This window comes from Chiloscyllium punctatum, chromosome 49, assembly GCF_047496795.1.
Source record: "Chiloscyllium punctatum isolate Juve2018m chromosome 49, sChiPun1.3, whole genome shotgun sequence".
Classification (NCBI taxonomy): domain Eukaryota; kingdom Metazoa; phylum Chordata; class Chondrichthyes; order Orectolobiformes; family Hemiscylliidae; genus Chiloscyllium; species Chiloscyllium punctatum.
Window position 1 is genome coordinate 47,693,389 of NC_092787.1, and position 24,394 is coordinate 47,717,782.

The window sequence follows — 24,394 nt, forward strand, 5'->3', positions numbered from 1 at the left end:
CTGGAATGGAGAATAGGTCGTCCGAGGATAGGTTGAGAGTGCTAGGCCTTTTCTCATTGGAATGGCGAAGGATGAGGGGGTGACTTGATAGAGGTTTATAAGATGATCAGCGGAATAGATAGAGTAGACAGTCAGAAACTTTTTCCCCGGGTACAACAGAGTGTTACAAGGGGACATAAATTTAAGGTGAAGCGTGGAAGGTATAAGGGGGATGTCAGGGGTAGGTTCTTTACCCAGAGTGGTGGGGGCATGGAATGCGCTGCCTGTGGGAGTGGCAGAGTCAGAATCATTGGCGACCTTTAAGCTGCAATTGGATAGGTACATGGATGGGGTGCTTCAGCTAGGACAAATGTTCGGCACAACATCGTGGGCCGAAGGGCCTGTTCTGTGCTGTATTGTTCTATGTTCTATGTTCCATGTTCTATGTTTATAAAACCATGAGGGGCATGGATATGGTAAATAGTTAAGATTTCTTCCCCAGAGTTGGGGAGTTCAAAACTAGAGGGCATTATGTTTAAGGTGACAGGGGAAAGATTTAAAAAGGACCTGACAGGTAACATTTTCACAGAGAGAGTGGCACATGTATGGAATTGGCCAGAGGAAGTGGTGGGGGCTAGTATAGTTATATTTTTTTAAAAACGGGTATATGAATAGGAAGGGTTTAGAGGCATATGGGCTAAATGCTGGCAAATTTAATTTAGAATATCTGGTTGGCATGGATGAGTTGGACTGAAAGGTTTGCCTCCGCGTACTTCTCTGTGACTCTAAACAGGAAATGGCTTATCAAATTGTAGCAAAAGGTACTGAACATAAATATTCCTGAAATGTGGGATGTGCTTGAAAGCTGTTGTGCCTTGTGGGACAAGGGTCACTGGGTCCTGACAATGATCTGCTTTGGACTTGTTAAGAGCAAGACCTCTGTGCGGTTGTCTTTCCCAGCCAGAGGTGTTGCTGTAACACTTGTGGTTTGTTTCCTTTGGCTGAAACTGTGGAGGGGGCTGCTTGCTTCTCTGAGCCTACAAGACAGAACCGACTCGGTTAGGGGAGGGACGGTCCCGGGCAGTGGAAGAGCCATCAGTTACATCAGAAACGAACAACTTAAGCCCTTTTCTCCTGGTGTGTGTTCTCCAGGGGCGTGGCTGCCAGGAGATGGGCAGCTCCCTGACCCTGATTGGAGCCTCCCAATGTCTCAGGACAAAAGAGGGCTGGTCCTTCAGAGACCAGTCAACAGGTGAAGGATATGGCAAAGCTTGAGAGGCAGAGGGGTCCGAGTGCTGGGCAGCACAGAGTGAGACAGTGCTCTCATTCCTGTGGGTGAACCACACCTCCTGAAATTGACACTGACTGACTGGTCACCTCAGTCTCTGTGAGGGAGAAGTTAAACTCCTGATTCTGTTGTTCTCTCTCTCTCTCTCTCTCTGTCCCGGGGATGTCGCGGTGTGCAAGTGCGGACTCTCACGCTGACTTCGCCCAGTTGCTGAGCGGGGAGCCGGCCCGGTTCCAGCAGACGGTGGACACACTCCTGCTGGAGCTGCACCAGGACAAGGAGAAGCTGGTCCGCTCCTTCCTGGAGGACCCCAGCAGGCAGCAGCTGCTGCTGGCTCTCTGCAGGTCCCTGACACCGGGGGAGGCACGGTGAGTAGCTCAGAGCTCTGTCTCCAACTGTTGGAAATCTGACTGGCAATAAGACTCATGACGGCGTTTCAGCTGCAGTTCTTGAATTCTGCAGAGCGGGGTAATTGGGCAAGCTCATTGGAAATAGGGGCTGAAGTATGCCATTCATAGAGATGTACAGCATGGAAACAGCTCGTCCATGATGATCAGATATCCAAAGTAAATCTAGTCCCATGTGCTTGCGTTTGGCCCATATCCCACTAAACCCTTCTTATTCATATGCCCATCCAGATGCCTTTTAAATGTCGTAATTGTACCAGCCTCCAGCAGCCCATTCTACACACGCGCCACCTCTGTGTGAAAAAGTTACCCCTCGGGTCCTTTTTAAATCTTTCCCCTCTCACTTTATACCTATGCCCTCTCGGGTTGGACTCCCCCACCCTGGGGAAAAGACCTTGCCTATTCACCCTATCCGTGCTCCTATAAACCTTTATCAGGTCACCTCTCAGCCTCTGATGCTCCAGGGAAAATAGCCCCAGTCTATTCAGCCTCTCCCTATAACATACTTGTACATCTTTTCTGAACCCTTTCAAGTTTTACAACATTCTTCTGATAGCAGGGAGACCAGAATTGCATGCACTGTTCCAAAAGTGGCCTCAACAATGTCCTACATAGCTGCAACATGACCTCCCAACTCCAATACTCAATGCACTGACCAATAAAGGCAAGCATACCAAAAGCTGCAACTCTACTTTCAAGGAACTATGAACCTGCACTTCAAGGACTCTTTATTTGGCCACACATGCCAGGACCTCACCATTAAGGTCCACCTTAACAGTTTCCCAACTAACCCCATATCCTTTATCATTGTCATTTAGGCATGTGTTGACCTCTTACCTTGAATATACCCATTGGCAGAGACATCCAGGTAACAGTGTTAGAAATTCACCACCCTCTGACTGGAACAAAAACAGAAATTGCTGGGAATGCTCAGCTAGTCTGACAGTATCTGTAGAGAGAAATCAGAGTTAATATTTTGGATCGAGTGGCCCTTTTGATTTACAGCATCCACTGTTCCTTCAGTTTTTATTCAGTATTTAACCCTCTGACTGAAATTCTATCCATTTGAAAAAAATCACCTTCTTGCCCATCTCTGGTAGATTGTGTAATATATTATGAAAATTGACTGTAAATGTGAGGGAAGCAGGCGAATGTGCTTTTAGTAGTTGACTGTGTAGGATTGTTTCTGTATAGGGGAGAGAGGGAGAAGAAAAAAGAGCTAAGGGAGAAACAAGTTAAGGATTAGGGGAAATGACATCCTGTTGGATGGATATGATTTAGAACATTAGAGCTGGTCTGTGTCATTCTTAAACCTGCATAACTAAAGCACCGTATTCAGAATTCCATGTCTCACCCCATTCCTGTGTTCTTTTATTCACCTTTCAACTGCTTGGATCCAGAGCTTTACTTGTCTGATATGCTCCCAGCTCACTGATCAATTCCTGATCATCTCTTGTGGGTTGTCCAAGCCACCCCCATTTGTGATTGTATCCATTCTCCCAGACCTTGGGATTCCATGCCTGTCATTCCATAACTATGGGTTGCCAACTCCTCCCAGACCTGGGATCCCCACCTGTAGTGCTAGCACACAATGTGTCCTCTGGCACTTGTGCAGTCTGGATAATTCACTCCTTCCATACGATGAAACTGTCCAAGCCTCCTCTCCTGCCATCAGTGCTGAGACTGACATGCATGTCACACATTTTTCCTATACAAATGCTCCCATTGTCCCTGCTATCTGCACTGAGCTCTCCATTTATCTGTACAGTACAGGATATCTGTCCTATCCATACTCCATTCTCTCATTCACTGTTTAAAACCTCCACCCTGCAGGATTTCACTAAAGCTCACGGGTATTGTATTTAAAGTCCAAGTACCAGTCTGCAGCTGGTTTCCTCTCCTGTCTGCCCTCACTTTCTCCTCTGCTCTGTGTTTCTCTTCATCAGCCCACACTTGCTTTGTCAAGCTTCTTTCACAACAGCTGCTGTTACAAAATGTAAACCACCAGCAAAATGATCAAACTGCAGGGGACCCGATTTTAATAAATGGTCTGATGTCAGTTACCAGATATCACATGGTAGTTTGTCATGTGAACAAAAAGTAGAAACATAAAGAGGAGCAATCAATGGCCATTCAGCCCATCCAGTGTGTTCTGCCTTTCAGTTTGATCATGGCTGAGCATTCATCTCTGTACCTGGTCCTGCTTTCTCCCTATGCCCTTTGATACCTTTAGCTGTAAGAACTATATCTAATGTCTTGAAAGCATTCAATGTTTCCGTCTCAGTTGCTTCTGTGGCACAGAATTCCACAGGCTCACCTCTCTCTCCTCATCTCAGTCCTACATGATCTACCCAATATCCTTGGAATGTGACCCCTTGGATCTGGACTCTCCAGTCATCTCATCCATCAGGTAGCTTGCAGCAGTACTGTTGTAACCTTGCCTTGGGCAACCAACAACCTATCCATCCTTGAACCCTATCTTGCTCCCAACCCTCCTGGTATCTGGCAGCAGCTTCTAGCTGGGATGCTAGAACCGACAGACTTTGTGAGGATTTACCTCCCTGTTACGGATTAAAAATATCTCCCTTTCTCTGTTGCTTTGCTTATATCCTAGACATTGCAAGGTGGAAATCAAACCACAATGTCCTGTGGCTCTGGGATTTTTGTGGGATCTCATTGGCACATGATGCCATGGATTGTGTAGACATCGTGGTTATGTGGGATTGAAACCAGCTGAAGTTCTGAGGCTGGGTCACCCGACCTGAAGTCTGATTTCTCTCCGCAGATGTGACCAGACCTGCTGAGCTCTTCCAGCTATTTCTGTTTTGGTTTCTGCTCCCAATTCTCCATGCACTGAACTCGTCATTAATGGGCTGTCTTTGAAAATGTGTTGCTGGAAAAGCGCAGCAGGTCAGACAGCATCCAAGGAGCAGGAGAATCGACGTTTCGGGCATAAGCCCTTCTTCAGGCAGCCCTTCTTTGTCTTTCAGTTAGCCAAATTTCTTAGCTGTAAATGCACCCCAGCCCTCCCCCCAAAAAGAAAACTCTCCTCCCAATATGGGGGCAGCTGTTTCTAAATCAGAAGTCATGTGTGTTATTGTTTTTAACTCAAGATGATGTGTTCTATTTCATGCTTCAAATTAACACATTCAGTCTTCCCACTGCGATGCACTAAATTGCTTCTTTCCATTTTGTACCCTATTTGTCATTTTGCCACCCTATGATCTTGCAACCACACCCCATTTTAGCCACTCTCCTCTCCATTGACCTCCAAGGCCATTTTTCAGATGTTGCAGGAACACAGATGGCCTTCCTCCTTTTTGACCCTTTGATTGTTCTTGGAGTGTTTAGAATGCACCTCAATAGCACAATGTTTGCAAACAATATTACATCAAAATTAAGGTGGCCAGCTACACGCACTCATGTGCTTGAGTAGTTATTTGGGAAGGCTGACTTAATTCCAATGACTTAAGCTTTTAAGAGATTTTCTAATTAACCTGTTCAGAGATATTCGTGCATAGCCACGGGAGTTGGTAGAACTTCAACCCAAGCCTCCTGGCCCAGAATTAGGTACGCTACCAAAGAATTCTAGTTTTAATGAAATGGGAAAGCTTCTTAACACCTGCTATCAATCTGCATTTTGAGTCAGACAACTTTATAACTAAAGTTCATCTCGTAGTTTGATAGTATGGAACATGAAAGAAAAGACACACAAAAAAGAAACCTTTGCAAGAATACCAATGAAAAACAGATATAATTTTATGATATGAGAAGAGCATGCCAATTGGTTGGTAAGTGGAGCCTTGCTTATTTCTGATAACTAAACACAGCTGCATGTAAGAATTATCTTGTATGATTTAATAGGCTCATCCTATGCTCAAAGTCAGCTTTCAAATAGAGCAGTCAAATGTGCTCCATTGCCTTGAAATGCTAGTTGACAAATTTACCAGGCTGTTCTCAAACTGCTTTCTACAGCAAGCTAAGCTTCACTGGGTAATATACAGGTTGGGTTTCCTACTACAATACCCACACTAGAAGATTGGTCTTATTGACAAACTCAAAAATAGGGCCTGAGCTTGCTTGATGCCAAAGGAGGGATGCCGTGAAATAATCGAGTACCGTGATTAGTTAATTTCTTGCTGAATATTGTACAAGCTCATGAACGAGCTTAAGGCCATCCGTTTCAGGCCTTGGAATTGCTCCATGTAATTCATACGACACTAAGGTACTCGAAGACTTGTGTAATAGGTGAAGCTTGCTGTTTCATACTGATAATATCATCAGAAGTGATGCTTGCGTGCAGTACGCTGTCTGCAAGCCATCAAAGACATTTTGTCTATCTCTCAAATGAACAATATGGAATATGAATTTTAGTACAAGTGTCCTGGTAGATATGTAAGCCATACTTTCCAAAGATTGGCAGATTGTATCAAATTGTGTGTCCTTTTGGCTTTTCACAGCAAGAAAGATACCAACAGTAGCCCAACCAGTACATGCTTAAAAAAAAATCTGAACACAGCATTCAACATTACTCCATGATTCTGCAACATTTGCTAAATAACCCAGAAAGTGCTAGGAATTATACAGAAAACCAACTTAAGACTGTCCTTTGGGTGCAGTTGCGTTTACTGGAAGCCACATGGATTAATACATATGGCTTGGTTCTTTGCAGATTGAAAGACAATGTATATGTGTACACATTGTATCCTTTACAATTGAACAAGACCAGTGACAATGATTCTTTGATTCATACCTTAGAGTAATGCCTTGACCAATCAGAGTCAACCTGCCTGGTTTAAATGTAAACAAAACTTGGCAGTTAGCTGTCAGTCATCATCTTTTTGATGCATTCTTCATGGCAGCACCTCAACTAATCAGAATCTACTTCTTAATCAACCAAAATAATCTTCTCATACAGAGCAAAATTAATATTATTTCCCTTTATGTTAGTACTCGTGTGAATATTCAGGATTAAAAGCTTCAGAAAGGTTATGCCTTTTTCAGTATCACTAAAACATCTTCTTGACAATGAGAATCTGATTTTGTTGACTGTTGCCTGTATAAATTCACCACCACCCTATTATTTTCACTTTCTTTGGGTTGAGAAAACTCTACCCCTAGTGAACTTCGGATTCATACATGCGATGTAATTGTCTGTGCTTTACTAAATGCTTTGACGATATTCAATTCCATTTAGCAATCCTTACTGAAGTAACCTTAATACTTCTGAAAATTGTGCCATCTTTGGGAAATAAATATGCACGTCCTTATGTATGAAATGTCAATGAACATCATTTAAAATATTGGGCTTCAGCATCAACGCACATAAGATCTAGGCCTATTGAGCCTGGTCTGTCATTCAGTTAGATCATGGCTGATCTTTTCAAGGACTCAGCTCCACTTGCCCACTCGCTCACCATAACTCTTAATTCCTTTACTGTTCAAAAATCTATTTACCTTCACCTTAAAAAAAAATTGAACAAAGTGGCCTGAACTGCTTCACTGGGCAGGGAATTCCCCAGGTTCCCAACCCTTTGGGTGAAGAAGTTCCTCCTCAACTCAGTCCTAAATCTGCTCCCCCTTATTTTGCACTACATGACTTATATCACGTAAAATCAGCAACACTTCAGAATGTGTTCTGAATATGTTTTGCAGTGTTGTGGACAGATTCAGCTTAAAATCTGCTATTGTCTGAATACCGTTCTATCTTATGGACTGTATATTGAAGTCAAGAAAGCAAGATATGAACATTACAGCACAGTGGCACAGTGGTTAGCACTGCTGCCTCAGAGCACCAGGGACCCAGGTTTGATTCCAGCCTGGGGCACTGCCTGTGTGGAGTTTGCACATTCTCCCCGTGTCTGTATGGGTTTCCTCCGGGTGCTCCGGTTTCCTCCCACAGTCCCACAGGTTAGGTGAATTGACCATGCTAAATTGCCCATTAGTCAGAGGGAAATGGGTCTGGGTGGGTTACTCTTTGGAGGGTCAGTGTGGACTTGAGGGGCCAAAGGGCCTGTTTCCACACTGTAGGGAATCTAATCTAATCATTATTCTGACAATTCACAGACTCTTTCTAAACCTTCTCATGACCATCAGCTCCCCGCACCTCATCCTAAATGTAACCATGAGTTTAGAGTTTAAACCCTGGTAACCATGAAAGGAGACTGGCAGGCTGGTGTGACATCTGATGGGCTCAGTATTTCAGTCGCCAAGTCCCGATGTGAGGTTGCTCGGAATCTAGATGCTGTAATGCAGTTCTTGGAAGTTCTGTGTCACCATTGAAATGCTGAATCCTTCTTATGACGTTATGATTCTTGTGAACTTCCATAAAATACTGCTTCTGCAATATCATGTCCAGTCGATGATGCAGTCATTGAGTTATACAGCATTGAAGCAGACCCTTTGGTGCAAATTGTCCATACCAACCAGATATCCCAAATTAGTCTAGTCCCATTTGCCAACATTTGGGCCATATCTCTCTCAACCCCCTCCTATTCAATTACCATCCAGATGCCTTTTAAATGCTGTAATTGTACCAGCCTTCACCACTTCCTCTGGCAGCTCATTCCATACACGTACCACCCTCTGCGTGAAAAAGCTCCTCCTTCGGTCCCTTTTATATCTTTCCCCTTATACCTATGCCCTCTAGTTTCGGACTCTTCTACCTTGGGGCAGAAAAAGACCTTGACTATTCACCCTATCCATGTCCCTCATGATTTCATAAACCTCTATAAGGTCGCTCCTCAACCTTCAATGCTCCAGGGAAAAGAGCTCCAGCCTATTCAGCCCCTCATTATACTCAAGTCCGCCAATCTTGGCCAAATTCTTGTAAATCTCTTCTACACCCTCTTAAGTTTTATAACATCCTTTGATAGGAAGGAGACCAGAATTGCACACAATATTCCAAAAATGGCCTAACCAATGTCCTGTACAGCTGCAACAATGATGTCCCAACTCCTATACTTAATGCACTGACCAATAAAGGAATGCATATCAAACGCAGCCTTCACTATCCTGACTACCTGAAACTCCACTTTCAAGGGGCTATGAACCTGCACCCCAAGGTCTCTTTGTTCAGCAACACTCCCTTGGACCTTACCATTAAGTGTATAAGTCCTGCCCTGATTTGCCTTTCTAAAATACAGCACCTCACATTTATCTAAATTGGACTCACTCTGCCACTCCTCGGCTGGTCTGATCAAGGTCTCTTTATGTTATGAGATGAAGGATTTCACTTGTCTGGATGGAATGGAGAAGTTGGTGTTATTCTCTTGACAGCAGTGAAGGTTGAGAGGAGATTGAAGTGGATAAAAATAAGTGTGATTTGGATAGAATAGATAGAAACTGTTCCCATCAGTGAGAAGGCCGCAGACCCGAGGGTGCTAGTTCAGGGGGATTAGTAAAAGAGGCAATAGTGACATGAAACTAATCTTTTTGACCTCCCAATTTGCAGGTCTTTGGGGAAAAAGCTGGGTTAGATTAGCTCAGTGCTGACTGGGTTGGTGGCACAGCATTGGAGCATCTGACTCCAGATTAGAAGGTAGTTTGTTGAAATTATGCCCTGTTCTAAGCGATTTATTGCTCCTTCTCCACCCAAGTTGTGTCTTGTGGCACTGTTGTAGTGTCCTACCTTTGTCCCAGAAGGTTTAGGTTCAAGTGCTACCTGTGCTTCAGGTATGTCATAACTCGGTTTTTTTCAAAGACTAGCTGGGTTGCTGATGCAGAAAGTCAGTGCAATAATTTTGGCTGAATTGCCCCCTTCTGTGCTGCAGATATTTGGTAAATATATTTCATTGCCAACTCCTGGTTCCTATGTCTGACTTGTACCTGTTTTGTTACTACCTGTACTCTGAGTTTGTTGTATGATAGTGTTTTTTTAAATTCACTCACACATCCATATACTGTTAAAACATTGTTAGTGGATCATTGACCAGACTAGATAGTAAAACTTCATTAGTCAGAGCATTCAGCAATTTTAACAAAGGTGAGGGAGGAATCTGACAGGGAGAGTTTGTGAAAATCTAACCTCCCATTTTTCTAAAACAAAAATGATTTCGCAAGCTGTGGGCATCACTGACTGGGTCAGAATTTGTTGTCCATTCCCTAACTGTCCTTGAGGCAGTGGTGGGTGAGCTATTGCAGTCTCTGAGGTGTAGGTAGACCCACAGTGTCATTAGTGAGGGAGGAATGTAAAGGAGAGGCAACGTATTTCCAAGTCGAGAGGTACCTCGGAATGATGTCCCCATGTATCTGCTAGTTAGAGATAGTGAGGACTGCAGATGCTGGAAGGTCAGGAGCTGGAAAAAGCACAACAGGTCAAGCAGCATCAGAGGAACAGGAGAGTCAACTCTTTTTTTTAGATCTGAGTTCTGACCCGAAAAGGTGACTCTCCTGCTGCTGCCCTTGTCTGTCTCATTGATACATTTCCACATGTTTGGCTGGTGATGCTGAAGAAACAGTAAGTTTTTGTAGTTTAGTTTTGATTTGGGTACATGTCTGTCTATATATACTATTGGATATATACTGCTGTCGCTGAGCATCAGTGGTGGAGGTTAAGACTATTTAAAGTCATGCATTGGATACAGTCAAATAAGCTGCTTTGCGTTGGATGATGTTGAGTTTTTGAGTGCTGTTGGTGTTGTACTCATCCAAGCAATTGGGGAGTATTCCATGACACTCTTGATTTTTACCTTGGAGGCGGTGCACAGGTTTTGGAGAGACGGGAAGTGAGTTGCTTGCTTCTGAATGCTCTGACCCAGTCTTGTGGTATTTCATTTGCTCCTCCATTTCAGTTTCTGGGCAATTGTAACCCCCAAATGTTGTTAATGGGGGAGTTAGCAATGGTAATGCCATTGAATGTCAAAGGGAAATGGTCAAGTTGCCTCTGTTTGGAGGTGGTTATTGCTTAACACCTCTGTGGTGTGAACATTACTTGCCACTTAATCAGGCGATAGTGAAGACTGCAGGTGCTGAAGAGTTTGAATCGATAGAGTGGTGCAGGAAAAAGCACAGCAGGTCAGGCAGCATCCATGCAGCAGGAGAGTCAACGTTGTGAGCTGTTTACCTATCTGAGGAGTCATGAATGATGCTGAGGATTGTGGAATTATCAGATCAACCCACCACTTCTAACTTTATGATAGAGAGAAAATGTAGAATCTTGTTACACAGAGATAGTGTCCCTAACTCGGCACAGTGGTTAGCACTGTTGCCTCACAGCGCCAGAGATCCAGGTTCAATTCCCGCCTCGGGCAACTGTCTGTGTGGAGTTTGCACATTCTCCCCGTGTCTGCGTGGACTTGTTGGGCCGAAGGGCCTGTTTCCACACTGTACGTAATCCAATCTAATCTAATTCTGGGCCAGAAGGTCTGGGTTCAAGTTTCACCTGCCCTGGATATGTGTCGTAACATGTAAACAGATTAACTATAGGTTGACCAGGCATAAAAGTAGCTTCATTTGACTTTTGCTTTCATTTTTTTTTGTCACATATAGATTAGATTACTTACAGTGTGGAAACAGGCCCTTCGGCCCAACAAGTCCACATCGACCCTCCAAAGAGCAACCCACCCAGACCCATTCCCCTACATTTACCCCTTCACGTAACGCTACGGGCAATTTAGCATGGCCAATTCACCTAACCTGCACATCATTGGACTGTGGGAGGAAACCGGAGAACCCGGAAGAAACCCATGCAGACACAGGGAGAATGTGCAAACTCCCCACAGACAGTTGCCCGCGGCAGGATTTGAACCCGGATCTCTGACGTTGTGAGGCATCAGTGCTAACCACCGTGCCACCCACTATATTGAAATATAGTGAAAAACATTGTTTTGCATGCCACACAGGCAAATCAGAGCTTACATAAATACATCAGGGTATAGAACAGAATGCAGAATGTAGTATTACAGCTACAGAGAAGGTGTAGAGAAAGATCAACTTTAATATATGTGGGGTCCATTCATATGTCTGATAACAGCAGGAAAGAAACTGTTCTTGAATCTGTTGGTACATTGTCAAACTTTTATATCTGCTGCCTGACAGAAGAGGTGGAAGAGAGTATAACTGGGGTGGGAGGGGTCTTTGATTATGTTGGCTGCTCTTGCAAGGTAGCAGGAAGTGTAGATGAAGTCAAAGGATGAAAGGTTGGTTTGTGTGAGGGACTGGGCAGCATTCACAACTCTCTGTGGTTTCTTTCTGCCTTGGACAGAGCAGTTGCCATCCCAAGCTATGACACATCCAAATAGGATACTTTTCATGGTGCATTTGTAAAAATTGGTGAGAGTAACTCTGAACCTGCCAAATTTCCTTGGCCTCCTGAGGAATTAGAGACATTGTTGTGCTCGCTAGATCATAGCGTCGATGTAGGTGGACCAGGACAGATAGTTAGTGATAAGACCTTGGAGCTCTGGACCGCCTCCACCTCAGCACCATCGACACAGACAGGGGCATGTTGTTTACTCTGCTTCCTGAAGTTAATAACCATCTCCTTCCAAAAGAGAAGATGCTGGAAAATCTCAGCATGTCTGGCAGCATCTGTGAGGAGAGAAAAGAGCTGACGTTTCGAGTCTAACTGACCCTTTAACCGTCTCCTTCACTTTGTTGACTTTCAGGGGAGATTGGTGTCTTTAAGCTACGCCACTTGGTTCGCTATCTCTTTCCTGTACTCTGTCTTGTTGTTTAAGATTGGACCCACTTCAGTGGTGATATCAGCAAACTTGTAAATGGAGTTAGAGCAGAATTTGGGCGCACAGTTGTGAGCGTAATGAGTATAGTAAGGGGCTGAGTATGCAGCCTTTGGGGCGCTGGTATTGTTTTATGGGCTACAGTGATGCAGTGGTATCTACCTCTGAGCTGGAAGATTGAAGTCCCAATTGCTCCAGATGTATGTCATAATGTATCTGACCAGGTTAGTGAAAAATATCTATAATGGAGGGAAAGTAATTGTTGAAGTTGGTTGGACTCTGGACTGTACTCTGGATAACCTCTGCACAAAGTCTTGAAACTGAGGCAATTCACTTCCAACTGCCATCTTCCTTTGTGCCAATTATGAATCTGACAAATGAAGAATTTCACTTAATTCCCATTGTTTTTGATTTTTGTTAGGATTCTTGATGTCACACTCCGTCAACTGTTGCCTCATGTCAAGTGAAGTCACTTCTATCTCCGCTCTGGAATTCAGTTCCTTCGTCCATTTTTGGATTAAGATTGTACTGTCTGAGTGGATAGGGAGATACTCAGAGTGTTAGTTATTAGGTTATCTGCTGTGTACATGCTGGTTGATAGCACTGTTGATGACAACTTTACCAGTGCTTGAGAGTAGACTGATGAGGTAGTAATTATCGCATAAAAGCAAATTACTGCGGATGCTGGAATCTGGATTCCAGCTTTGACAAAGGGTCAGTTAGACTTGAAATGTCAGCACTTTTATCGCCTTACAGATGCTGCCAGACCTGCTGAGATTTTCCAGTATTCTCTCTTTTGGTTAGTAATTATCTTAGTTGGATTTGTGCAGGTTTTTGCACATGGGAATGCCTGGGCAATTTTCTGCATTACTGGGTACGTGCTCGTGTTGTAGCTGCACTGGAATAACTTGACTGGTGGGACAGCTAGTTCTGGAGAACAAGGATTCATTACTATTGCTGTGATGTTGTCAGGGCCCACAGTTCATCCAGTATCCAAAACCCTCAGCCTTTTCTTGATACCATGTGGAGGGAATCAACGCTGAAGGCTAAACTGATTTATTGTTAGTAACTGGGTACATCGAGTTCACCTGGTTAGCTTGACTAACTCTTTGAGAAGTTTCCAATTGCTTAATGAGGAAACAAATAACATGCCAGTCTTTGGAAAATGTTGAGCTTTTTTATTTTGCTTATGATTCTCTTAATTAAATTCGCTGTAATTTATATTATTATGCCCTGCTATTAACCTCTGCTGCACCTTTGTTAGAAACCAGCCATTGGGAAAATTCTAATCAAGGTTGACTGAAATGGTTTTGCTAACTGTTGACTGAGGAGTACTGCCAGCAGATTTTTGTGGTCTGTGGAGCCTTCTCTCAAAACCTGGCTGTTTGTTTGGATTATAAGTCAATTCTTTAGTGTCCTCTGCCCTTTCAAAGGAATATCCTTTTGACCAGTGCTACAGTCGATTGCCTCATGTGACTTATTTTAGTCAAAGTCTAAACCCATGCAGGTCTATCATTTATATCACAATAGGTGTACTTGGCACAGTGCAATTGACAAGCATGTTGAAATGTTTTTGCTTTTATTATGCTCTTTAGATATACAGACCCCCTCCACATTTAACTCCTTTTATTTTGGTGCAACTTGTGAACAAATCCACAATTTAAATTTGGGGAGGCAAGATTTTCTTACAGGCAATGTTTTTTGATTTGTTGTTTGTGTGATTATAAAGACAAAGGTACTGGGATAGGAACATTTCACTCTTCAGTTATCTACTGTTGATTTCAAGTGTACCATGGCCGTACCTCTCAAAGCAGCATTCAGGTTAAAGCTCTGTCCTGCCAAAATGTTACAAATGTCAACCTCTGCTCAGTGTTCACGGTTTCAAGTCCCACACAGAGCTTAAAATCAAGACTTCTCTTTCAATGCAGTATTGTTGCAGCATTGCAGAGTAAGAGATGTCCGATTTCACATGAGATGCTAAGCCAAGGCCCCATCTGTACTCTCTGGTCTAAATGTACCTAAGATAAGGGCAGCACGGTGTCTCCGTGGTTAGCACTGCTGCCTCTTAGCACCAGGGACCTGGAGGATTCCAGCCTCTGCTTACTGTCTATGTGGAGTTTGTACATTGTCCCCATGTCTGTGTTGGTTTTCCATGGGGCCTCCGGATTCCTCCCATAGTTTAAAGATATGCCGATTAGTTGGAGTGGCCATGCTAAATTGTCTGTGGTGTCCAGGGTTCTGTGGGCCAGATGGATTAGGCAAGGGGAATGCAGGTTTATAGGTTAGGGGAGTGAGTCTGGGTGGGATGCTCTTCTGAGGCTTGGTATGGACTCAGTGGGCCAAGTAGCCTACTTCCACACTGTAGAGGTTCTATGGTACAATTGCAAAGAAGAGCAGTAGAATTTCCTTTGCATCTTGGTCATTGTCTCTTCCTCAATCAACATCACTAAAAATATTATCACTGTCTTAGGCAGAAATTGTCTTCTCTTACTGTCCATAATCAGTTTATTTTGTATGGAGTGCATATCCCAATTAAAAGCTCAGTAGCAAGCTTTTGTGAGTTTAAAAATAAAGCAGGTTATTTAGTTTTGCACTTAAATACCTCGTCTCACAAAAATACTTTATTTCTTTATTTCTTCATTTCTACCATTTATTTCTTCATTTTTCTGCCTTTTATGTTCTATGTTTTGGTTTATTTTCTATGTTTTAGGATAGTGCCAGAGAATGGTGACACTATGCAGAACTATTCACTGTCTTTTCAAAAAAAAAACATGCAACAATAAATAAATCAAATGCTCTTCTGCACACTCGCAGACAAAGATTAAATATTGATAGTAACAAGATAACTTTATAGGTGACAGTTAATTAAGCCTCTTTACCAGTTCTGGTCTTATGTGAAAGGCCTGCAGTTTCTTGGATGTCTCTGACGCTTTGGAGATGAAGGAAGGATCATGTAAAACAAGAGTCACAGCTGGTTGTGAACTTTCTTGAAGTTTGAAGAGATTGGTTCTTATGTGCACTATATTGGAGAGGTTATGTACTTTGGCTGCCTAATGTTTTGTGATATGTTTCTAAGTCAGGCTCTCAGATTGGCTGAACTAATCCTCCCAAAGCGTCTGGAGGCATCATCTTCAAATGTATCTTAGCTGAGCTTTTAACCAGCCAAATAAACTATGGTTGCTGCCTTTCCCCACTTCAGTCTCTGTCTGAATAAGGCGTGATTTTTGTATTAATTGCACATCTTGTGTTATGGGGTTAATACCTTTCAGAAGATGATAGGGGCCATTCAGTTCCAAGTGCCACTTGCAAAGTTCTGACTTTTTCTTTTCTTCATCATGAAACATGGGAGTCAGGCAGTTCCATAGTCATAGAGTCATAGAGATGTACAGCCTGGAAACAGACTCTTCGATCCAACTTGTCCATGCTGACCAGATATCCCAACCCAATCTAGTCCCACCTGCCAGCACCCGGCCAATATCCCTCCAAACCCTTCCTACCCGTATACCCATCCAGATGCCTTTTAAATGTTGCAATTGTACCATTTCCACCACTTCCTCTGGTAGTTCACTCCATATACACACCACCCTCTGCATGAAAATGTTGCCCCTTAAGTCTCTTTTATATCTTTCCCCTCACCCTAAACCTGTGCCCTCTAGTTCTGGACTCCCGCACCCCAGGGAAAAGACTTTGTCTATTTATCCTATCCATGCCCCTCATGATTTTATAAACCTATAAGGTGCTGGAAAACCACAGCAGGTCAGGCAGCATCCGGGGAGCAGGAGAATCAATGTTTTGGGCAAGAGCCCTTCATCAGGAATGAGGCTTGTGAGCCAAGATGGAGGCAATGGTGATAGGTCAGAGAGGAGGGAGGAGTGGACAAGTGGGAAGGAAGATGGACAGATCATGAGGGCGATGCCGTGTTGGAAGGATGGAACTGGGAAAGGTGGGGGGAGGGGAAATGAGGAAAGTAGTGAAGTCCACATTGATGTCATGTGGTTGGAGTGTCCCAAGGCTCTGTAGCAAAAGGACATTGTTTCTCTTTCAAGTATTTGTCAAATTTCTTTTTTCAGCTCCGATGAAGAGTCATTTACACTCGAAAGGTTAGCTAGCTCTGTCTCCACAGTGTGATTTCCAGCATTTTTTGTTTTCAGTTTCTTTTCAAAGTTGTTATTGAGTCTGCCATCCTTTCATGTCACGGATGCAAGCTCACAGCAGCTTGCACTATATAGAGCATAGAACATAAACATAGAACAGTACAGCACAGTACGGGCCCTTTGGCCCTCGATGTTGTGCTGGCCTTTTATCCTACTCTAAGATCAGACTAACCTATAAGTCCTTCATTGTACTATCATCCATGTGTCTGTCCAAGAGTTGCTTAAATGTTCCTAATGTATCTGACTCTACTACCACCACTGGCAGTGCATTCTGTGCACCCACCACTCTGTGTCAAAGAAACGTTCTCCCAAACAGCCCCAGTTCTTGAAAGCATGAATATTATTCAGAATCAAGTAGTAACTGACGGATTTGCCAACAGACCTGACTGTTTTAAAACTTGAGTGAACAAATCGATTTTAGCAAATTTGGAGTAGACCGGAGTCATTTTCCAATGTACCAGTCTTTTCACCGAGTGAAACAAAACCATGTTTGAGTCTGACTTTCCACCATTGTGCAGTGACAGACTCAAACATGCTGCAGTGAATGTCAGCATTGTGTATTGATGTGTAACCATGCCTGTGTCTGTCACTGCACAAAAAGGACCTTTACATAAACAGTCTTGAGATCGAATAGTTGCAACCAATTTCAGAGTCTGCAGGACGTTGCATTTAGATGAGCTAATTACATGAGGTAGCAAAACAAAAGAAACTTTTAAACCCTTTGAGATGAAAGGAAAGTGATCACCTTTGTAATTCTAATTTGGCAAAAATAACCTGCTGCTCATTTTAAAAAGTCAGTGCATGTTTTTTTTTGTGTGAAGTTCCCTTTTGCTCCTGATTTCTTTAAATACCTCCCAACATTTGGTTCTGGACTGATTCCTTCTTGTGCTGTTGTGGTACAGTCATGTTATCCATAATAAATTCAAACCAAATGCACCACTCTCTTCTCCCTGATCTTCGTCCTTGGTAGGTAATGTTGGTATCGCTGAAGGTAAAAGTGTTCACTGTTGATGTACTATATGGATGGAATGAACTGCCAGAGGAAGTGGTAGAGGTTGGTACAGTTACATTTAAAAGGCATCTGGATGGGTATGTGAATAGAGGTACGTGAATGGGTTTAGAGGGATGTGGGCTACATTCTGGCAAATGGGCCTAGTTGCAAGCACTGCTGCCTCACAGCGCCAGAGACCCGGGTTCAATTCCCGCCTCAGGCGACTGTCTGTGTGGAGTTTGCACGTTCTCCCCGTGTCTGCGTGGGTTTCCTCCGGGTGCTCCAGTTTCCTCCTACAGTCCAAAAATGTGCAGGTCAGGTGAATTGGCCATGCTAAATTGCCTGTAGTGTTAGGTGAAGAGGTAAATGTAGGGGAATGGGTCTGGGTGGGTTGCTCTTCAGAGGGCCGGTGTGGACTTGTTGGGCCGAAGGGCCTTTAAGTTAAGGGCAGGCACGGTGGCACAGTGGTTAGCACTGCTGCCTCACAGCGCCAGAGACCTGGGTTCAATTCCTGCCTCAGGCGACTGACTGTGTGGAGTTTGCACATTCTCCCCGTGTCTGCGTGGGTTTCCTCCGGGTGCTCCGGTTTCCTCCCACAGTCCAAAGATGTGCAGGTTAGGTGAATTGGCCATGCTAAATTGCCCGTAGTGTTAGGTAAGGGGTAGATGTAGGGGTATGGGTGGGTTGCGCTTCGGCGGGGCGGTGTGGACTTGTTGGGCCGAAGGGCCTGTTTCCACACTGTAAGTAATCTAATCTAATAAATTTAGGATATCTGGTCAGCATGAATGAGTTGGACCTAAGAGTCTGTTTCTGTGCTGCACAATTCTAAGACTCTATAACAGCTTTATTTAAGATATGGAGTTGCTGGTGTTGGACTAAGGTGGACAAAGTCAGAAATCACAAACATCAGATTATAGTCCAACAGGTTTATTTAAGCGTTTAATAGCAAAAATAAAGTGCTTGTCTGAACACAAGCGCCTTTAGCTTAGACTTGTTAAAATTGAAAGCATTGTTTCAAACTGGTGCGTTGCAAGAAAATTAATTCAATATTTCCTGACCATGATTGAATCTAACTGGTCTCATCCAAGGAAATGGCAAATTCACCTGAAAAGCTGAAATACATGGGACTGGGGTTAGGAAATAAAAAATGAGAGCAAGATGGTAGGTGGAAAATTTTCATTTCAAGGCAATGAGCAAGGTTCTAAATTACCAGAGAGATCCTTTTGAATTATTTGGAATTGCAGAGCCAAGACTAAAGAAAACCCATTTAGTTAGGCACCAAGTGTATCAAATTTGCATCTCTAGAGTAGATTCAGGATTTTCCAATTGTATGCACAGTCATAGAATAGAATGTTCAACATGGGTGCTGGGGAAAATATATAACCAAAAAAAAACAGAAGAAAAATAAGGACTACCGCTGTTTGGTAGTAGTAAAAAAAAATAAACAGGGGATTCAGAACATTCTACTTAAAAAAAAACAGAAACTTAAGGGAGGCGATGACCTAGTTGTATTATCACTGGACTATTAATCCAGAGAATGTTCTGGAGACTTGTGTTCGAATCATCCCACAACAGATGGTGGAATTAAGAATCTAACGATGACCATGAATCCACTGTCGACTGTTGGGAAATACTCATCTCCTTCTCTAATGCCCTTGAGGGAAGGAAGCTGCCATCCTTACTTGGTCTGGCCTATATGTGACTCCAGACCCATATCAATGTGGTTGACTCTTAACTGCCCTCTGGACAATTAGAGATGGGCAATAAATGCTGGCCTAGCCCGTGATGCTCTTATCCCATGAATGACTAAAGGACAAAAAAAAGGAAAAGCCAACAGTACAGCATAGCAGGCACTATCTGGAATACAGGAGGAAATGAATGAGGAAGTGAAGACAAACCGATCATGGAACAGAATCTTACAGTGCCATGAATGATGTGGGCTACAGTTGAAAATCTGGGACAATGACATGAAAGGTCAGTGAGATGTTTTCCAACAGAGTTCTTGACATCGAGATGAGATTCACTTGCCTCATTTAATGTGCAACTTCCTGTTGTACCTTGGGATGGACCAAAACTAGATTTTGAGAATTTCCAATGGAACAGTCAGAGCGGGTACCTGGTGACTCCAGTTCACTGCTTCCTCCTCAGGACTGCCATGTTAGACACTTGGCACCACTGCTCCAGGGCACCGGCCACATGCATACCACTTTGGCATTTTCATCATGTACCCAGACACTCACACCATCATTGTGGTGTACATCCAAACCACTGGCACAATGCTGCTGCACTTCAATGCTGCACTTTGGAGTGTGTGGGCAACTGTTATCCAAATAGCGTTGTGAGACCTCTTTGCTCGCAGAGGCAAGCTCCCAGAATAGACCAGGCTGCCTTTCAGGACTGCTGTCTTACTCAACACTAACCTGCATGTTCACAGCATCACTGCCTTGCCCTGTGTTGCTTGGCCATGCCACCCTGTTTATGCATTGATCCCTCAGGCAGAGCTTAAAGGTGGACAATCCTTCTGCCTTGAGTTGCGTCTTAGGGGCACAAACAAAGGAATGCAGTTTGTTTCAGCATTTTTCAGCCAAGTGGGCAGACATCTTCATGTGAGGTATGTCCGTCTCACACCTGGGCCTTGTGTCAGCAGCTTATGTGGCATATGTGCTACAAGCAAACAGTCATGTCTCAAGGTCTAAGGGGTAATGTGGAAGAGCCGGCATTGGACTGGGGGTGGACAAAGGCAAAAATCATACAATACCAGATTATAGTCGAGCAGGTTTGTTTGGAAGCACTAGCTTTTGGAGCGCTGCTTCTTCATCAGGTGGTTGTGGAGCAGGACCATAATACACAGAATTTAGGGCAAAATATCACAGTGTCATGCATGCAACTGGTACGATATGTTGAACAAACCTAGATTGTGTTCATTCTTTCATCTTTTAGGATGGGTTGCATGTTTTGGTTCATTAACATGTGTATCCCAGAAGTTCTTTCAAGTCACACTTTTGAGATAACTTAAGGTTTTATATACATATATATAAAAATGACATCTCAGCTCAGGCAATAATTAAAGGTATGAGATTAGAGTCTGTCTGTATCCCAACCTTGAGTCAGACTGGTAAGGTTTCCAGAGTAGGAATTTATAAAATGTTACATGGATTGACTGCCTGCAGATTGTGTGCTTTTTGAACAAAATAGAATGTCTCTGCAATTACAATTCTGCAAATGCAACTCTCAGGGAAGTAGCCCTCATTGAAATCCATCCAATCAGTCAGGGGCATTAGTGAAGGGCAGCCTCTGAGATCGGTCCAGGGGCTTGGCCATGGTTAGGCAGCCAAGTCAAGGTGCTCAGTTAGGGGATCTGTACGTCTGCAGTCTGGGGAGTGGGTCCCTGTCAGCCCAGTAGCCCCACTCTAAGTTGTAGGAACAGAATTCACAGAATCATAGAATCCCTACAATGTGGAAGCAGGCCATTCGGCCCATTGGGTTTACACCAACACCCTGAAGATCTTCCCCACCGGACCCCTCCTTCTCCCTTAGCCCTTACCCTGACCCACCTGGCCTGCACATCCCTGGATACCGTGGGCAGTTCAGCTGATGTTTAGTGCTTGGGGAACTGCCTGAGGAGTGATGGCTGGTGCCTTCTGCTCCTGTAAATCTCTCTAGAGCATGACAGAGATGAAGATGGCTGAGACCACACCTGGAGTGGGTGGGGTTAATGTTTCAAACTGTGAGGGAGAGGGCTTCAAGTTGGAGCAATGTAAGGGCCTTCAATGGACAACACGATTTCCCACAGAGCCATACACTGGAGAGGAAACAGAGCTGGGGGGGCATGGAGCCACTGCTGACTCTTGTGTGTTGACCTACTGTGTGCAGCGCACCTGATCATTGCAAACATTTAATACAGGATCAAATTTGAACCACATTAACGCTTGTGAAGTATTAGCACTCAGAGACATGGGCCCAGTGCTGGACTCCCAGGCATCTGCAAAATACCCATTACCTCCACAGGGGGCAGCAACAGTTCACCTCATACCTTCACCCAGAGATAAAAATTGGTGGCTTCCTTGTCTGATGGCTGCAGGTTTGGTTATACAGAGACTTGACCAAACTGATTATATTGCACAGTTCACATCCGTTAACAAATAGGAGGAGTTATGAACAACAAAATATCACCCATGCCACCAATGTGCCCTCAAAAGATTTTCTTCTTCCTTTCCCTCCCACTAATCAGTGGGCAATTACAGCTTCTGCAGCTGGGCTGGAGGGGTCTTGCCCTACAGAGTAACCGATTGGCTGAGAGGTTCAGGTTGAGCATCCTTGGGTGGACAGGTTATTGTCTAGAGGGCCCAAACATGGGGCCAGACCAAGGCACAATCTTCCAGTCCTGGACTCTCTCTCACAGGGTAGAGAGAGATGGCCTGAACCATTTGGAGTGGCCTGAGAAAAGTCCTTTGGGGGTGTGGTGTTGTGTGTTGTTGCTTGGATGCCTACTGGCGCTGCCATGTCTCCTGACGATCAAGTGGCACCTGGAGTGATGTCAAGATCCCCAGTAGTGCTGTTGCCTTGCCGTTGATGCTGAGCATCAATGGCTAGGGTGAAGGAGTGCAGGCCCTTCTGACACGTGTAGGTGGACCTGGCTCACCTTGACAGTGCCAATCTTCCATTGTGGGGGCAGCTCAGTCCCCACAGCATTGCTGTGATCCTGCAGCTGGTGTCCTGTGATGATCATAGCTTCCCTCATACCTGCATGCCACTCCTGTGTCTGCAGGTGGGCATTGATGAAGTCCCAATGTGTTGGCAATAGGAGTACTCCTTTGCTTGATGCTGAGCAGGTGCCTGGTCTCTGGTAGTCCCCTGGGTGCCAGTAGGCCTGGGACATTTCTCCTTGACCAACTGCAGAGACGCGGCAGTGATTTGCCCACCAGCAGGTCCTCCCAACTCTAGCTAAAGTATCCGCTGAGGCATCAGTGTCTGAGCTGGTGAGGATACAGGAGGCAGTCTTGCCCTTGCTTCCTCTAAAATATCCGCACTCTGCTCTTTAGATGTTGGTGGGGAGATGTGTAGTGATGTCACACTGTTGATCTGCCAGTGGTACCTACAAAACACAAACGAGAGAGACAGAGAGCATCATGACCAAGGTAGAAGTTGTCAGGTGAAAACTCTACTTCCAGTGAGTTTAATGTGAGAGCTTTACTACAGTGCTTCTTACTTGGTTGGCAAGACATTATCCTGGCTTATCCTGGCTGTTTCAGTCCTACTGCGGGCAATATCCTCCTGTAATGTGATAAAGGGAAGGATTGAGTGACCTGAAAATGGGTGGCATGGCTCTTAGTGCTGGTGCAGGTGAGGTAATGCGGTTGAGGTGAGTGAGTAGGCAATGTAGAGACCGTTCATGGCGTGGGAGGTTGGGCGAAGTGACAGCGAGTGAGGGGAGTGTAGCAGACAATAGTGAGAGTGGCAGACTGAGTCTTGGTGAGTGCAGTAGCGGAGATAGAATGAGTGTGAGGTGGCTGTTACCCTGGTGGACCAGAGAGGACAATTGTAGGAACTTTTCCAAAAGATGGAGAGATCACTGATTTGAGGTGGCATCCTTGGGCCAGACTGGCAAGGTCACATGTTATTGTCTCCTGTCTCTGTCCAGGAAGAGGATGGGTCTCTACTGCACTAACCTCCACCAACTCTTACAGCACAAAAGGAGACCATTTAGCTCGTTAAATCTGTGAGCTGTTTATTCCCACAACCCAACTCTTCCCCATTAATCCTTGAAATTCGTGACATCCATGAATGCAAATACCTTTTAAAAGTTCCTTTAAGAACTGCTCCCACCATCTTTTCAAAGAAAGGCATAGAGTCACTAGGTTGTACTGCACAGAAGAGGCTCTTCGGCCTATTGAGTCTGTGCCAACTTATCTACACGAATCCCACTTTCCAGCACCTTGGCCGTGATGGTCTCAAATAGTACAATAAGATCTTTTAAATCCACTTGAGAGAGTAAGCACAGCCTTAGATTAGCCGTTTGTCTGCAGGTTGATAGGCCTAGCAGTGTATTTCTTCCTGAATCTCTGGAGTCCGCCTTGAACCTGGAACCTTCTGACTCTGAGATGAGAATGGCCCTTATGAGCCCTGGCTGCCACTGTCGTCTGTTTTGTGCTGCCCCTGGAAATCTGAGGTTACCAGCTGATGTAGAATCACACGCAACTATAAACGTTTCATGGTGCAGAAGAGCTTGGATTTAGAGAAGCCTTTCACACCCATGCAGCATTGGAAAACACTTTACAGGTATTAAAGCCTTTAGACGTCGTCACTGTTGTAATTCAGCCAACATGGTAGCAGTGCGATAATGGACCAGGTCTTTGTTGGATTTGGCAATTTTACTGTGTAGGCTGCTAACCTTTTCATTCTACAAATTAAAGTTTGAATATAATGTGCGGTGCAGGTTGGCTAAAGTGTGCGTTCTGGTGAAGATGCTGTGGACAGTCAGGGTCTGGGATCCTGGAGAAAGAGAGGGATGAATTAGAGTTAAATCAGGTACAGGAAGAAATTTAAAAAGAAGGAAAGCTGATCAGATAAATTGAGTTATCTAGTAAAAGGTGAACTACAATGATTCTCAGTTTGTGAGAGGAAAACATCCCAGACCAATTTTATCTTGTCTGGTTGGCTCATTCATTTAGATTCTATGCTTGTCACAGAGCGAGGTTTTCAGTTGAAGACAGAAAGTCTTTCATAACCTGTTGGATGATAGTTGTTGGCATGGTGAAGTATTTCTTTTAGTTCAGCAATACCCGAGGATGGAGAATGTTTGGACATGAAGTGATCAGTCAGTAGTGTCACAGCGACTGTCAAACAATTTGCCGATCTAACAATGGCAACTGTGTTTTAAAAGTAACCACTGGTGA

At 44.2% G+C, this 24,394-nt stretch overlaps 1 protein-coding gene across 1 annotated transcript in view; it reads left to right on the forward strand.

The window, feature by feature from the left end:
- Positions 1-1,018: 1,018 nt before the first annotated feature.
- LOC140469686 (uncharacterized) overlaps positions 1,019-24,394 on the forward strand; it is a 93,966-nt gene continuing 70,590 nt past the window's right edge. Inside the window, exon 1 of the mRNA XM_072566434.1 lies at positions 1,019-1,635. Within this exon, the coding sequence (XP_072422535.1) occupies positions 1,430-1,635 (206 nt within the window). The 5' untranslated portion in view covers positions 1,019-1,429. The remainder of the gene's footprint in view (positions 1,636-24,394) is intronic.